The following is a 15,000-nucleotide window of genomic DNA, read 5'->3' as shown; positions in this document are numbered from 1 at the left end:
AACCCCCAACACCCAAACCGCCACCAATGACGCTGAGATAAAAGCAGCTCTACAATGATCAGTGTAGATGATTACATTTACATCCACATCTAGGGCATTTAGCTTTTATCCAAAGCGACTTACAATAAGTACATTGTTCAGAAGAAGGTGGAACAATATATCGCCATCGCTACAATGAGTATGTTCATAGAAACACTAGCCAAGCACTAACAACCACTAGGTTAACCCATTTCCTGTATGCAACAAAGATAGCTTGGATAACATGCTACACAACTAAGTACTCTAACTAAGTACGCCATACAATAAGTGTGTAGATTAAGTGCCGGGACGAACAACATGCATAATTGCGTATATTAAGGGCCAGGAGGTACAGCATACAATAGGTAGGAGTGAGGGGGTGGCGGGGGTGGAGTCGGGGTGAACTCTGAACAGAGTCTTGATTCTTTTGCGGCAGCTAGTGAGCGACTCTGCGGTTAAGCTTCCAGTGGCTCCGCCCTCCTCTCTATGACGTCGTATGACCAGAGCCAAACTCCGACTGCATCTCTTTAATTCCTTAAGCGCCCCCAGAGAGAGACGTCCTCCTCCTCCTCCTCCAGATCTGCGTACCGCGCACTAACGCTGACAGGGCACCGCGCTCAGGAGAAGACGAACACTGTCTCCTCTCTCTAAAGCCTCATCAACACTCATACCTCATCCCTGCTTACTGTCTCCTCCCGGGCCTTGGAGGGCTTCCAGCCGACTCCACGTCTCTGTGGAGACGCTGATGGGATGGGAATGTTCAAATCATCCTGAGTGGTGGGAAAGCTAAGATATTATATTATACGTACATGTTGATCTGTTTTAGGGTGCCGATAGCTCAGAAGAAAGTCCCTGAGCATGAACGACCGAGGCTGTGTGATCCTGATCATTGGTTGACGCGTTTCAGCGCGAGGTGTTTACTGCAAGGGTCTCTCAGCGGCAGAGGTTAGAGAGAGGGGCCGTATGAACGCAGACCGTGTTAATGAACGCTTGTTTTATTATCCAAAAAAAAAGCTTTTCCAATCATGCTAAGCTATTAAGTAAAACCGCCATGTTTTGTTTGTCATTGATATTCCGAAATGCCAAATCGATAAGGCTAAAACGGGGCCTAAATCTGCTCTCCTGCAGTACAGTGTGGTTCCCCTCTCCACACGTGGCGCTGTGTTACAAGATAACAGGGAACCAGACTGTTCTCGTACACCGACCGTCGCTCAACAGAAACGTTGATCCGAAGCTGTCCTTTGAATCAGAATCAGAATCACTCAGTCACTAAGCTCCGTCCTTAGATGGCAGATGAGCCAATGAAATTCTAGCCTCTACTATACTCGGATATCAGCTCGGACAACTCCATTGAAGACAACAGGGAGGAGGTAAATTATAAAAATCTAATGGTGGGTTAATGTTTTCTGTGTAAAAAAAAATAAACATGGTCAAAAGATGCAGGTGCTTGGGGTACCTGTAATCTCGGTATCCCGAGAGACTGCAGAATGGGGTATATTTCATCCCTTTTCCCAAGCCACAACGGGACAAGAAAAAGTGTGTAATGTGGATCAGACTGTGTGACAGGCCAGAATACCAACTGAATTTAAGCTTGTCACCTTCTGTATGTATTTTAAGGTTTTGAATATAACCCTCCATAGCTCCTGGATGAAATTCACTCATTTTTCGCCGAAAACTTCTCCAAAACCTGCTGTGATATACTATCAGCTGACATTTTTCCATATGTTTTTGTTATCCAGTCTGGTTTGTTTGTCCAGGTTTGTCATGGTAACGACGGGGGGCGTGACTTAGCAACAGGTCAATTGCTTTTATCAAATCTTATTGTACAAGTACACAAGAGCCAAATTCAACAATAAAAGATAAAATAAATAAGATGAAAAAATGTAAAGTATATAAATATAAGTAACAATAAGTAGCGTTCGTGGCACCAGCCATGGTTGATTGTAGTGCAAATTACAGAAATATGTATTTAAAAGATCTGTTTTTGCTAAGCTGTGAAAAATGCTGTTCAAATCATAGGAATATGTATTTAAATAATCAGTTTTTGTATTGTGCGTTTAGTTGGTTTGGTTTTGGTTTGTGCCCCAGAAAGACATTCATATACATCTTCTTTCGGTGTGGGAAATGTGCGAACGCATCCTGTTCTTGTCTTCATTCACCCCGCTGGACATTGAGTGAGCACACACCCCTTTCACCTGCACAATTGCCCCCGAAACGGACCGCCTCACTGTGACCCCAAACCCTGTCTTCCAGGTCTGGGGTCCTGGGGGAATTAGTGGTCCTCAGCCCTTTAAGAACAAACCCTCTTTTGCAATCATTCCTGCGTGCCAATCCCCTAAACCAAAGTCCTCAGCCCTTAGACGTGAGGTCAAGGACTGTAAATCGGAGGCTACATCGTCAGCGTTCGGGGCGCGAGGCGAACCGCTCGGCAGCCCAACAGAGCCAAGACGCTGCCAATCAAAACACAAAACCCCCCCGCGGAACGAGGAGGGGGCACGGCGGACTAGGTTGTGTTGGATCGAACGAGCACCAGGCAAGGTTGTCACTTTCAAACCTCCAGTGTAATTTAAGGCAGACGGAGCCTTAGCTCAAGTCCTAGTCTAGAATACACAGTCAATGGCACCAGCTCTGAGTCCTAGTCTATAGAATAACAGCGTCGGTGGGACCACATCTGCTGGTCTCAGGGGTGGGAGACGGGGGCGGCAGTACCTCAGGAGGTAGAGCGGGTTGACTGGAAACCGGAAGGTTGCTTGTTCGATCCCCGGCTCCTCCTAGCGTAGTGCTGAGGTGTCCCCAAGCAAGACGCCTCACCCTGACTGCTCCAGACGAGCTGGCTGTCGCCCTGTGTGGTTGACTCCGCCGTCAGTGTGTGAATGCGTGAATGAAGGGTTGTAATGGCTGCTTTGGATAAAAGCGTCAGCAAAATCCCCTTAATGTATATGAGAGCGGGAACGGGGTGAGGCGTTGTGACGCAGGAGGTCTTCCAGTCGGCTTGAGGCCCGCTTCATTTGGTTGATTTTGTTATTTGCTCACCAGAGGTTGTTTTCAGAAGGGCGTATCGAATACCTTTTCCCCAGACCAGCACCGGCACTAACTAGGTCACGAGTCGCCTGAAGGACATTTGATATTAAGCTTTTGGGCCCATCTTGAACACACTGTATATCTCCTGTGTCCTGACCATAAGCTAATTATCTTTCTTACACAGCAGTGGAGATCACATGGTGGGGATTACACTACAGAGGGATTATTGAAGGGGAAATTTGTTCAATTTCAAGATGCATATAGAGTCTTAAAGACCCGACAGCCAATTCCCATTCATTACTGTTTGGCTAAATATGCTAACCTGTGTAAGTGTGTTTAGCACAGGACCTGCAGCTGTTCAGTCGCACACGTTCACTGTACTTGTGTGTCTGTGTGTGTGTGTGTGTGTGTGTGTGTGTGTGTGTGTGTGTGTGTGTGTGTGTGTGCGTGTGTGTGTGTATGTGTGTGTTTTTGTGTCTGTGACGTATGTGTGTGTGTGTCTGCTGCTTGTATTGCATTTTGAGTGCCAGTGTGTGCACATAGACCCATATACACCCTTTCATGCCAGCATTTCAGTGAAATCAACTGTGTGTGTGTGTGTGTGTGTGTGTGCGTGTGTGTGTGTGTGTGTGTGTGTGTGTGTGTGTGTGTGTGTGTGTGTGTGTGTGTGTGTGTGTGTGTGTGTGTATGTGTTTAAGTGCTGTGAGACAGGAACTTGTCTCTTTGCCTCAGTGTCTGTGTGGTTACATGTCCGTCTCAATACCATTGAAGCACATGCATGTGCGCTACAAACACATAAACACACACACACACATAGACACACGTGCACACATACAGACAAGTGCAAACACATTCCATCGCAAAAGTCTACTGCAGTCTTTCGGAAAACCCACCGTTTCATTGTGCTTTTTGGGATTCAAAGCATATTCGAATGCACTGTGTGTGTGTGTGTGCATGTGTGTGTTTGTGTGAGTCTGAGTGAGAGTTTGTGTGGGTGCTTGCCACTCTCTCCATCTTGTGAACTTTGACCTGTTGTCCTGTATCTGAACCCTCTCCAACCGACCTTCTGCTGACTTACTGATTTACGTGCACGCACGCACGCACGTACCCGGACACACACACACACACACACACACACACACACACACACACACACACACACACACACACACACACACACACACACACACACACACACACACACACACAAATGTAAATGGATAGACAACGTGAAGGCTCATTCTTCAGAATGCCTTTAGTCTTCAATTACATTAATGCAGGCTTTGATTTTTTCTCCTTGATTCCCCAATAACATCTCTCTCTCCCTCTCCCTCCCTCCCTCTCTCTCGCCCTCTTTCCCTCTCCCTCTCCCTCTTTCCCTCTCCCTCTCCCTCTCTCCCTCTTCCTCTCCATCCCTCACTCCCTCCCTCTCCCCCTCCCTCCCTCTCCCTCTCTCCCTCTCCCTCTTCCTCTCCATCCCTCCCTCCCTCCCTCCCTCTCCCTCTCCCTCTCCCTCTCCCTCTCCCTCTCCCCCTCCCTCCCTCTCCCTCTCCCTCTCCCCCTCCCTCCCTCTCCCTCCCCAGCCTCTGCTCCTAAGCTGCGGCCGATGCAGGGCCAGTCTCTGATGGAGGGGGACAAGCTGTACCTGAAGTGCGAGGCGTCGGGGAGCCCCAGCCCCTCCTTCCACTGGTACAAAGACGGTCTCAAGCTGCAGAAGGGCCGCGACCTGAAGATCAAGACCAACAAGTAAGACGCAGAGGTTCTGGGGGCGCCGTGGACAGCGTGGACACTGGGAAGCTTGGGCTGGGACACTGGGACACGGGGACTGGAACATAGGGACACTGGGATACTGGGACACTGGGACACTGGGACACTGGGACACTGGAACATAGGGACACAGGGACACTGGAACACTGGGACACTGGGATACTGGGACACTGGGACACTGGGACACAGGGACACTGGGACACTGGGACACTGGGACACTGGGATACTGGGACACTGGGACAGCTGATTGGACACCGCAACTGGTCCCAGTCTTTTAACTGTTGTGAACTTTGTTAATGTCTGGATTTGTAACGGCTTTGTCTCTTCTCCATCCCCTGAATCTCTATCTCTTCTCTATCCATCCTCTACCCCTCTACCTCTTCTCTCCTCTCCTCTGGTTCTCCTCTCCCTGGTTCCACCCTGAAGGAAGAACTCCAAGGTGCAGATCAGCCGCGTGCGCGTGGACGACTCGGGGAACTACACCTGCGTGGCGGAGAACTCTCTGGGCCAGGAGAACGCCACCAGCCTCATCAGCGTTCAGATCTGTGAGCAGCCTGTCTGCCTGTCTAAACTGTCTGACTGTCTGTCCAAGTGTTTACCTGTCTGTCTGTCTGTCTGTCTCTCCGTTTGTCCAACTGTTTACCTGGCAGTATGTCTGACTGTCTGTCTGTCTGTTCGTCCATCTTTTTTGCACTTTTTTTTCTTCTGGCCAGTTCAGTTTTTTCTGGTCTGTCCCTCTGTCCCCCTGTCCGTCCCCCTGTCCCTCTCTCCGTCCCCCTGTCTGTCTGTCTGTCCCTCTGTCCCCTGTCTGTCCCCCTGTCCCTCTTTCCCCCTGTCCCTCTGTCTCCCTGTCCCTCTGTCCCTCCTTCCGTCTGTCCCCCTGTCCCTCTGTCCGTCTGTCTCTGTTCCCCTGTCCCTCTTTCCCTCCGTCCGTCTGTCCCCCTGTCCCTCTATCCCCCTGTCTATCCCATTGTCCCTCTGTCCCCTGTCTGTCCCTCTGACCCCTGTCTGTCCCTCTGACCCCTGTCTGTCCCTCTGTCCCCTGTCTGTCCCTCTGTCCCCTGTCTGTCTCTCTGTCCCCTGTCTGTCTCTCTGTCCCCTGTCCCCCCGTCCCTCTGACCCCCTGTCCCCCCGTCCCTCTGACCCTCTGTCCCCCCGTCCCTCTGTCCGTCCCTCCCAGTGACCACGACCACGCCGTCGGCGGGCGTGAGCCACACGCGGCGCTGCAACGAGTCGGAGCGGACGTACTGCGTCAACGGCGGAGACTGTTACTTCATACACGGTATAAACCAGCTCATCTGCAAGTAAGTCCAGCCCCCCCCTACCTCCGCAGGCTCACTGTCACAGCACCCAAGTACATCCCCCCGCCACCCCCACCAAGCCCCACCACCCCCCCAAACCCCCCGACTCCATGCTGTCCCCCAGGAGCTCTGTCCTCCCATGTCCTTCCCCCAACCCTCTCTCTCTCTCTCCCTCTCTCTCTCTCCCTCTCTCTCTCTCCCTCTCTCTCTCTCGATCCATTTCTGCTCACTCAGCATTGTTGTCATTGTTAGCGTCTCGCTTCTATTTCTCCTCCTCCTGCTCTTGCACAAGCACTATATAATACGCACGCACGCACGCACACACGCACACACACGCACACCCACCCACCCACCCACACACACACACACACACACACACACGCACACACACACACACTTATTTTTCATACCCACACGGACACAAATACCCACAAATGAACGTAAGCTGTTGGGAGCTCAGTCATCTCGTTTATCTCGTACTGTTGCCATGACGTCACCGCTTGATTCCTAAAAATGGTAAATAAAGCGCTTTGGGGAGGGGGGGGGGGGCAAGTGGGGGCAAGAGAAACCACTAGACCGACTCTACTGGTGCCTACTCCCATGATGCATCGCTCTCCCTGAGATTTACATCAGCTTCAGTTTGAAACGTACGTGAAGCATGCAGCGTCTTGGAGCTGTGCTGTACCTACCGCATTCCTTTCCAGAATGTATTTACATTTACATGATTACTCAGACGCTTTTATGCAAAGCGACTTACAACGGTTAATACACACATTGACACAACGACGGCGGAGTGTGCCACGCAGGGCGACAGCCAGCCCGTCAGGAGCAGTCAGGGTGAGGCGTCTTGCTCAGGGACACCTCGAACAAGCTAGGAGGAGCCGGGGATCAAACTACCAACCTTCCGGTAACAATTCAACCCGCTCTACCTCCTGAGCTAAGCTAAGCCTATTTCAGCCCGTACAGGAGCGGGCCTTGTCGGTGACCCTGGGAACAGGGGTCCACAGAGCCAGGCCACGTGGTCTCTGGTGGGCTCAGGGTCTAGAATCAACAGCGCCAAAAGCCTCCGCGACACTGATCTCGGACGAGCATTCACCGAGACTTAACGCCAGCAAACACTTTATTAAAACGATGACACCTAAACATAATCATTCCTGGTGCATCATGGGAAAGAAGCGTCTGAAAATCCTGAGTGAAACCTGGGTGGAGGACAAGCTTTAAAACCACGGCAACCGCAGCACCCATAAAGTAATCTAACACAGCCCCAAACATACCCTCTTTATACCGCCGGCGTCTTAGTAACTTTATAATGAAACGATCATTTTGACAAGTGACAACCACAGGAGCAAGGGGGGGGGGGGGATTGTCAAAAAAACAGACCCTTCCGTCTTCTTACTGCCACAGCGTTGTCCTTTCCTCCCGTTGTGTTCACAACAATTAGGAGCGTATTACCTGCTGCTAAGCGCCTCCTGAGACGTCAGCAGCAGACAGAACTGGGCCATCACACGATGCTGTTAAAACACGGCTGCCTTCTGATGCTCACGATTGGACCACAGAGAAAGGCTTTAAAGTACCGCTCCGGAATAACTCCTGGAGAATAAAAGCTCTGCTTGAAAGGATATCTTATAAAGGGAGATTACATAAGTGATAGACGGTTTTATAAATAACAATAATCATCATCCTCATCCTCCTCATCATCATGATGATGGTGACTTCAGGGCGGCACGTGGCTCAGGAGTTAGAGCGGCTTGGATGGTAATGGGAAGGTTGCTAGTTCCATCCCCCGGCTCCTCCTAGCGGAGTGTCGAGGTGTCCCTTAGCAAGATGCCTCACTCTGACTGCTCCTGACGAGCTGGCTGTCGCCCTGCGCTGCTGACACCGCTGGCGGTGTGTGAATGTATGCATGAATGGTTGAATGAGAGGACATATTGTAAAGCGCTTTGAGTGGCCACTGGTTAGAAAAGCACTGTATAAATAGAGTCCATTTAACATTTCAATCTAGTAGGAACTGTTTTTAATAATTGAGAACCATTATTAGCCAGGGTGCTGAACTGATCTTAAATAATTTGCCTGTTTTGGAAAGAAATGAAAAGGTACCTAGTCTTGCTACCTAGCTACTGTAGCCTGCTCGTCGAGCACTGAGGGTTTATTTCTGAGATACATCTCTAGCCTTAAAGGGCAATTCCGGTATTTTGAACACTGAGACCCCTTTGTGGTTTGTCTAGGATGAAATAGAGTGGTTAAAACCGACATTTTGAATGCTGGTCCTGTCCCGGGTAATTAGCAAATTTTGAATCGCCCCTTCCTGCTTCACAATGGCTGGGCTGGCTATGTGCACATACCTGTACTTAAAACACCCCTAAACTTTCGATTTTACAGAAATGTGAACCTCATCTAGTGGTTAGGGATGTTCGTTGATGTTCCTAATCAAGTATCGTAGCGAAATACAGTTTCTGTCGTGTTTTATTTGGCATTTTGTAAATTGAAACGGAAACCGGACCGGAACCGGAAACGGAAAGGGGGGTAGTTGTAGTCTTTTCGCTCGATTCTAGCCCAACTGTTGATACAGAGATCCGTTTCCGGTTCCGGTCCGGTTTGAGTTTCACAATTCTGAAAACGAACGTTTACGGGTGTTTCAAGGACAGGTTTGTGAATGCACATAGCCAGCCATTGTGAGCAGGGGCGATTCAAAATTAACCAAATACCCGAGACAGGACCAATATTCAACATTTCGGTGTCAACCACTCTATTTCATCCTAGACAAACCAGAAAGGGGGCTCAATGTTCAAAATACCGGAATTGTCCTTTAAGTATCTCTAACCTTGGCTCCTCACATGCTGCGGCTCAGTATCCACCTTCCGTAATGCACTGACAACTCTCTTTCTGGCTTACCGTCGAACGAGGAGAGTTTGATATTTTCATTGCTTACGTGCCATAAATGGTCAAAGTCAAAGAGCTTAATTTGGTCAAATAAAGAGTCTCTAGCACAAGGTGATCCTGGACAATGAGAATGAACTTTTTATTGCTGCTTCTGTCTTTCATTCTTTCCTTCAACACATATTGAGTGGATTGGGAACGAACCCACAGACGTCAGAAGTTTCACTGGGACTTAAGGGACAAAAACATAAAGCATATGCCTGACTCAAACCTCCACAATGTTAAGATAAATCCGTTCTCAGAAACGTCCAACAAGGTTGGTCCCAGCGTTGTGCTGCACTAGCACAACACATTGATGCAGACAGCCTCAGTGTTGAGACACCAAGGCAGCGAGTGCTCCTCCAGCCTGGATATCTCCCCAGTATTATCCTCCTCTCCTCCTCTGGATTTGGAACAGAGCCGAACGTCACCTAGATAGCACTCCTGTCGTTCCGTCCGTCTGTCCGTCTGTAGAGCTGTAGAGCTGTCCACTCCGGACCTGCAACTCTTCATTATCTGCATTGGCGATTCGTCTACTGAATTGCTCGGTTTCCATTCATGGAATAATATTAATTGTGTAAAAAACCAAAAGAAATGCCTTCATGCATTTACTCATTTGCTGATTCCCAAGAGCAGCTGGCTTCAAAAACATTTGAAGTTTGTTTTACGTCATCTGAAACAGGGAACAACAGCCAAATATGTAGTATTTTTTATATTCTTAGTATTATTGCAGATTTATTTGATAAATGGCTGAAAGTGAGTTTCCCTCTTCAGGGAACCCCGGTGTTCAGCTGCAGGCAGCAGCCCTGTGTTACCCGGGCCCGAGAGCCACGTCCATAGCAGCCTAGCGCTGAAGGTATAGGGGGGGGGGCAACCCTCCACTAACATCCTTCATCCCTTCTTTAAAAAAACGAGAAACTAGACGTTACTTCCCCTTTGCTCTGTGGATTGGATAATACATGAGAAGGTCAAATTTCCCAGCATGAATCAATTATGTTTATCGAACATAATTTAATCTAGACATTCGATATGAGATCACAGCCGTATTGATTACCATATGTGCACGCCAATGTTCGAGCATTTAGACTCTTTACTCTCTTTACGGCCCTTGTTTTTAATCAGACTAAAATCAACATTTTAAGTCTGATTTTCTGTTGTTCTCCCGGCTGAAACAGAGGACAGCGTTGGCAGAGGGAAGGAGAAGCATGCCCACAGATATAGAGAGACATGAAAGGGAGGCAGTGAATGGAGGGAGAGAGGTAGAAAGAGAGAGCAGCAGAGAAGGAGGAAGTAATGATATACAAAAAAAATGCTTCCCCAGCTTAGCCTCTGCTTCAGCTCAACGTGTCCTAGACCTCTCTCTCTCTCTCTCTCTTTCTCTCTCTCTCACTCTATCTCTCCGGCTCTATTTTTAACTCTATGGGAAATTGCTGAGTGGGCCCTTCCAAAGGTTTTTGCGGTAATTGATTCAAAATGCAAGTTGTCTCTTTGGTCGTGAGGGAGAAGGGACGCAGGATCGCCGCTCACTTTACTTGGCAGCCTGTAAAATAGTTTCTAACAGTATTGTGTCATGCACACACACACACACACACACACACACACACACACACACACACACACACACACACACACACACACACACACACACACACACACACACACACACACACACACACACACAGATAACAAACACACACAGACACACAGAAATCACACACAGAGATACACAGATATGCTCGCACACACACACACACACACACACACACACACACACACACACACACACACACACACACACACACACACACACACACACACACACACACACACACACACACACACACACACACACACACACACAAACATGTCTGAGTCTGATACGTACATCCAGCATCTTAATATCATATCACTCTTAATACCAAGATTATGTTAAGAAGCGTACCGCTCAAACCACGACGTGTGCTGTTCACACAATTTCTAAAGTCAGAAAATGCATTGCTGCAAATGTCACTTCTTTGCATCTGGTCTAATCTTTGACATTTTATGAATGCGGTATCAACATAAATCACAGCAAACACTTCAATCAACATCAGGCCCCCAAAGCCGCCGCAATGTGACCACGGACCGCCCATTAGCGCGCCGGCGTCGCGTTCGCAGCTCTGCGCTGTAAGGTGTGCGGCTCTGTGCTTGTTAGTTCAGCTCGCCTTGTGTTTCCCCGGCTGACGCCAGAATATGAATCATGTTTCCCCCCCAGCCCCGCGCCTGACAGCTCCGCGCCACCATTCAGAAACAAAGCTCCGCACTTCACAGCGCAGCGTGGAGCTCCACTGTAACTGTTATTCATGCCCCATTAAAACCAACCCCCGCCCAGCCACCCGCGCCCCCGTGTACACAGCGGAGGTGTGTGTGAGTGTGTGTGTAGATGTGTGCATGTGTGTGTGTGTGTGTGTATGTGTGTGTGTGTGTGTGTGTGTGTGTGTGTGTGTGTGTGTGTGTGTGTGTGTGTGTGTGTGTGTGTGTGTGTGTGTGTGTGTGTGTGTGTGTGTGTGTGTGTGTGTGCATGTGATTATGGGTAATACAATGCAGCAGATGCACATGGAATCACACAAACGTCCTTTCCGTGACTTTTACAGGAGCTAGTGCATAAGTGCTGTGTATGTTCTGGGTTGTTTTTATTTGTAATGATCACAGACGTTTGTGTGTCTCCTTGGTCTCAACCGTAAGAAACACAGATGCATCCGAATTCATCATATCCATATCGTTACTGTATTGTGATCCACAATTAATGACCACTGTGTGCGCTGCTGTTTAATATATATGGATGTATGGATGTATCTGCATGTCCTTTGTAATCTTCCTCCCTAATGGGTCCCATTTAATGATGGCATAGCTGTAACTGGGGAGATCGTTAACGTGGTGATGTCACGGTGTGCGATTTGTTGTAATCTCCCTCTCAGTGACCCTCGCTCAATTTTTCTTCCTCTCTCTGCCCTCCAACACCTTCTCTCTCTCTCTCTCTCTCTTCTCTTTCTCCCTCTCACTCTCTCTCTCTCTCTCTCTCTCTCTCTCGCTCTCTCTCTCTCTCTCCTCTTTCTCCCTCTGCGCAGTTCTTATGTCTCACACTGTACATGATGTTGCTGTTGAACGGTGTGCACGGTTAATCCCTTGTTTTCTCTGCTTTCTTGTGTCCCCAAAACCTCCTTCCACTCTCTCTCTCTCTCTCTCTCTCTCTCTCTCTCTCTCTCTCTCTCTCTCTCTCTCTCTCTCTCTCCCCTCTCTCTCTCTCTCTCTTTCTCTCTCTCTCTCTCTCTCCCCTCTCTCTCTCTCTCTCTCTCTCTCTCTCTCTCTCTCTCTCTCCCTCTCTCTCTCTCTCTCTCTCTCCGCCCTCTCTCTCTCTCTCTCTCTCTCTCTCTCTCTCTCTCTCTCTCTCCCTCTCTCCCTCATTCCCTCCCCCTTGCCTCTCCCCCTCCCCCTCCAGGTGTCCAAACGACTACACAGGCGACCGCTGTCAGAACTCCGTCATGGCCGGTTTCTACAGTATGTCCGTTTTACTCTCTCGCCTGTCTGTCTGTGTGGTGGGATGCTGCATGATGACGCTCGATCTAGGGGACATGCTCTGAGTGTGTGTGTGTGTGTGTGTGTGTGTGTGTGTGTGTGTGTGTGTGTGTGTGTGTGTGTGTGTGTGTGTGTGCGTGTGTGTGTGCATGTGCATGTATAATATTAGATGCCTATTCTGCCTGTGCAATCAGCATCTAAATTGTGTTATGTGTGTGCAAACATGTGTGTGTGTGTGTGTGTTTGTGTGTGTGTGTGTGTGTGTGTGTGTGTTTATGTTTATGTGCACATCGTTTGAAGGTTTTATGTATGAATAAGTGTCTGCATGTCTGTCCTCGCCAATACCCTTGTTTGTGCTCTCTCTCTCTCTCTCTCTCTCTCTCTCTCTCTCTCTCTCTCTCTCTCTCTCTCTCTCTCTCTCTCTCTCTCTCTCTCTCTCTCCCTCTCTCTCTCTCTCTCTCTCTCTCTCTGTCTCTCTCTCTCTCTCTCTCTCTCTCTCTCTCTCTCTGTCTCTCTCTCTCTCCTCCTCATGCTCCTCCCTTGCTCCTTATCCCAGAAACAGAAACGTGCGTTGATAATATTGACCAGCAGGCATAGCCACCCGTTGTAACTGCTGGCTTCCTTATCGTTACGTGCCGGTCCACCATGTTTGTCCGTGGCGTCTGTCCACCTCTTCCTGTGCAGCGTCACGTCGGGGAAACTCCAGCAAACCACCGTGACATGTGGTGACCATTTGGACACAACACAAAATGTTTTAAAACTTAAACTGGCCAACGTCTTTACAATTACTACTACTAGAATTATTACTTCTTTCCAAATCTGCCCCGAATGATAAAATACATTTTACAATTACATTTCTCTTCATTCGCAATTGCTGTATTTAACAATTGACATTAATACTTTCTACAGATTAGTGTATAATGTCAACGTCAAAGTGTTCTCCTTCTTTGTTCTTCATGGTGGAAACGGAGACACGATTTTGTATTTGCACAATACTAAATCAGAGTCATGGCACCATCAGGACGTCTCCTCCAATAACTGCACATTTATATTCAGGCACGTGTTTGTTCAACCTGTTAAACGTGCAATGTGAGCGTCCACATCTCAAACAGCTTTTCGCCCTAATGGAGGGCTGCCTGTCGGCCTGCGCACAGCCGAACCCAATCGTCTGTGTAACCCATCTGAGCGGCCGTGGATCATGTCATGAGTGTTCCCCTCCCGGCATTTGGCTAAACGCTGTTTGATCTGTTTAAAAGCTGACCTGCCATTCCTATACAGTCGGCGCCTCATCCTCCCCCCTCTGTGTCGCACAGCCGGCTGGAAAGCGCTGGCGATCGATAGATGAGGAATGTGTGTCCCCGTCTGGTGATTGCATTGCAGTGACATATTGGATTAGAGCCATGTTCTCTTATGGTTTGGCAGCGATCAGGGCCCTTATGGGGGGAGAGCCCCTGCACACATGACATGACAACCTGGCTCAGCAGAGGGGGTGCGTGATCCCTGTCCCCGTGCCCCATCCTCATACGAGACCTGTCGCGGCTCCCCCGGTGACATCGGCTTTAGCGTAATGCTCCGGCCCAATCATTAGCATGGAGCTGATCACCTGCTCGTGGTCGGCCTGACCAAATCTGACTTGAAAAGATCATGCAGTCCGTTAAGAGCGCTCCTGAAGAAATCGGATCGCTTTTGAAATGCAAATGTGTCCCAGGTTTACAATCCCAGCTAGTCTGTCTTTAAACCGGCTGGTTTTCTGCCAATTTATGCAACCTGTCAAATTGTGCTGCCTAGTGGTTCTGCGCATGCCGACACTATTGATCTGTGCGGCAGTAGTGGTGTAAAATGAACCGCTGAAATCTCCAATAAAGACGTTATAATACAGTATCAAACTATGCTCCCAATATTCTTACAGTGTACATGGAGTGAGTAGTGGTGTAAAATAATGTGATTCTGTAGTGGGAGCATGGTTTTATGGAGGCATCGGCCTACAGATCCAATACCTTACCAAACACATAAGGTATTACTTTTTGATAGGGTAGCAAGATTCGATAGACTCTGACAAGGGAGCATGCATTGGCAGAACGCATATAACGTCTTAATTGTTGGTTTCAGGGGTACAGTATGTGTATTATGAACCACTCCTACACCCCGGATAAATAGTGTTTTCATGCGCATACGCAGAACCACGTGGTAGCACGATTTGACAGCTTGCATAAATTGGCACACTGGCCGGCACAACGATAAACACCAAACTCTCACCGCCCGTCCTCTGCTTGCTTTGCATGTTTTCCCTGCGAACGTGAGAAACTTTCATCTTCCTCTTCCTCCTCTTCCTCTTCTGTTATCTACGTGTGCAAAGTGACATGTGTTCTGGAGTGCAGTGGTGTGCCTTTACTATACATGCGCCCCTGGTTAGCCAGCCGAT

The 15,000-nt window shown here is 48.8% G+C and overlaps 1 protein-coding gene across 3 annotated transcripts in view; it reads left to right on the top strand.

The window, feature by feature from the left end:
* The window catches only part of nrg2b (neuregulin 2b), a 44,970-nt gene that overhangs the window by 17,615 nt on the left and 12,355 nt on the right, over positions 1–15,000 (top strand). For all 3 annotated transcript variants that reach the window (XM_030369098.1, XM_030369099.1, XM_030369097.1), the window contains exons 2-5: positions 4,623–4,785; positions 5,233–5,351; positions 5,987–6,110; positions 12,502–12,560. In XM_030369098.1, coding sequence (XP_030224958.1) covers positions 4,623–4,785; positions 5,233–5,351; positions 5,987–6,110; positions 12,502–12,560 — 465 coding nt within the window. The remainder of the gene's footprint in view (positions 1–4,622; positions 4,786–5,232; positions 5,352–5,986; positions 6,111–12,501; positions 12,561–15,000) is intronic.

The sequence above is a fragment of the Gadus morhua genome, chromosome 10 (assembly GCF_902167405.1).
Source record: "Gadus morhua chromosome 10, gadMor3.0, whole genome shotgun sequence".
NCBI lineage: Eukaryota > Metazoa > Chordata > Actinopteri > Gadiformes > Gadidae > Gadus > Gadus morhua.
Note: the sequence above shows the minus strand (reverse complement) of the source record. Positions and strands in the feature narration are given on the sequence as shown.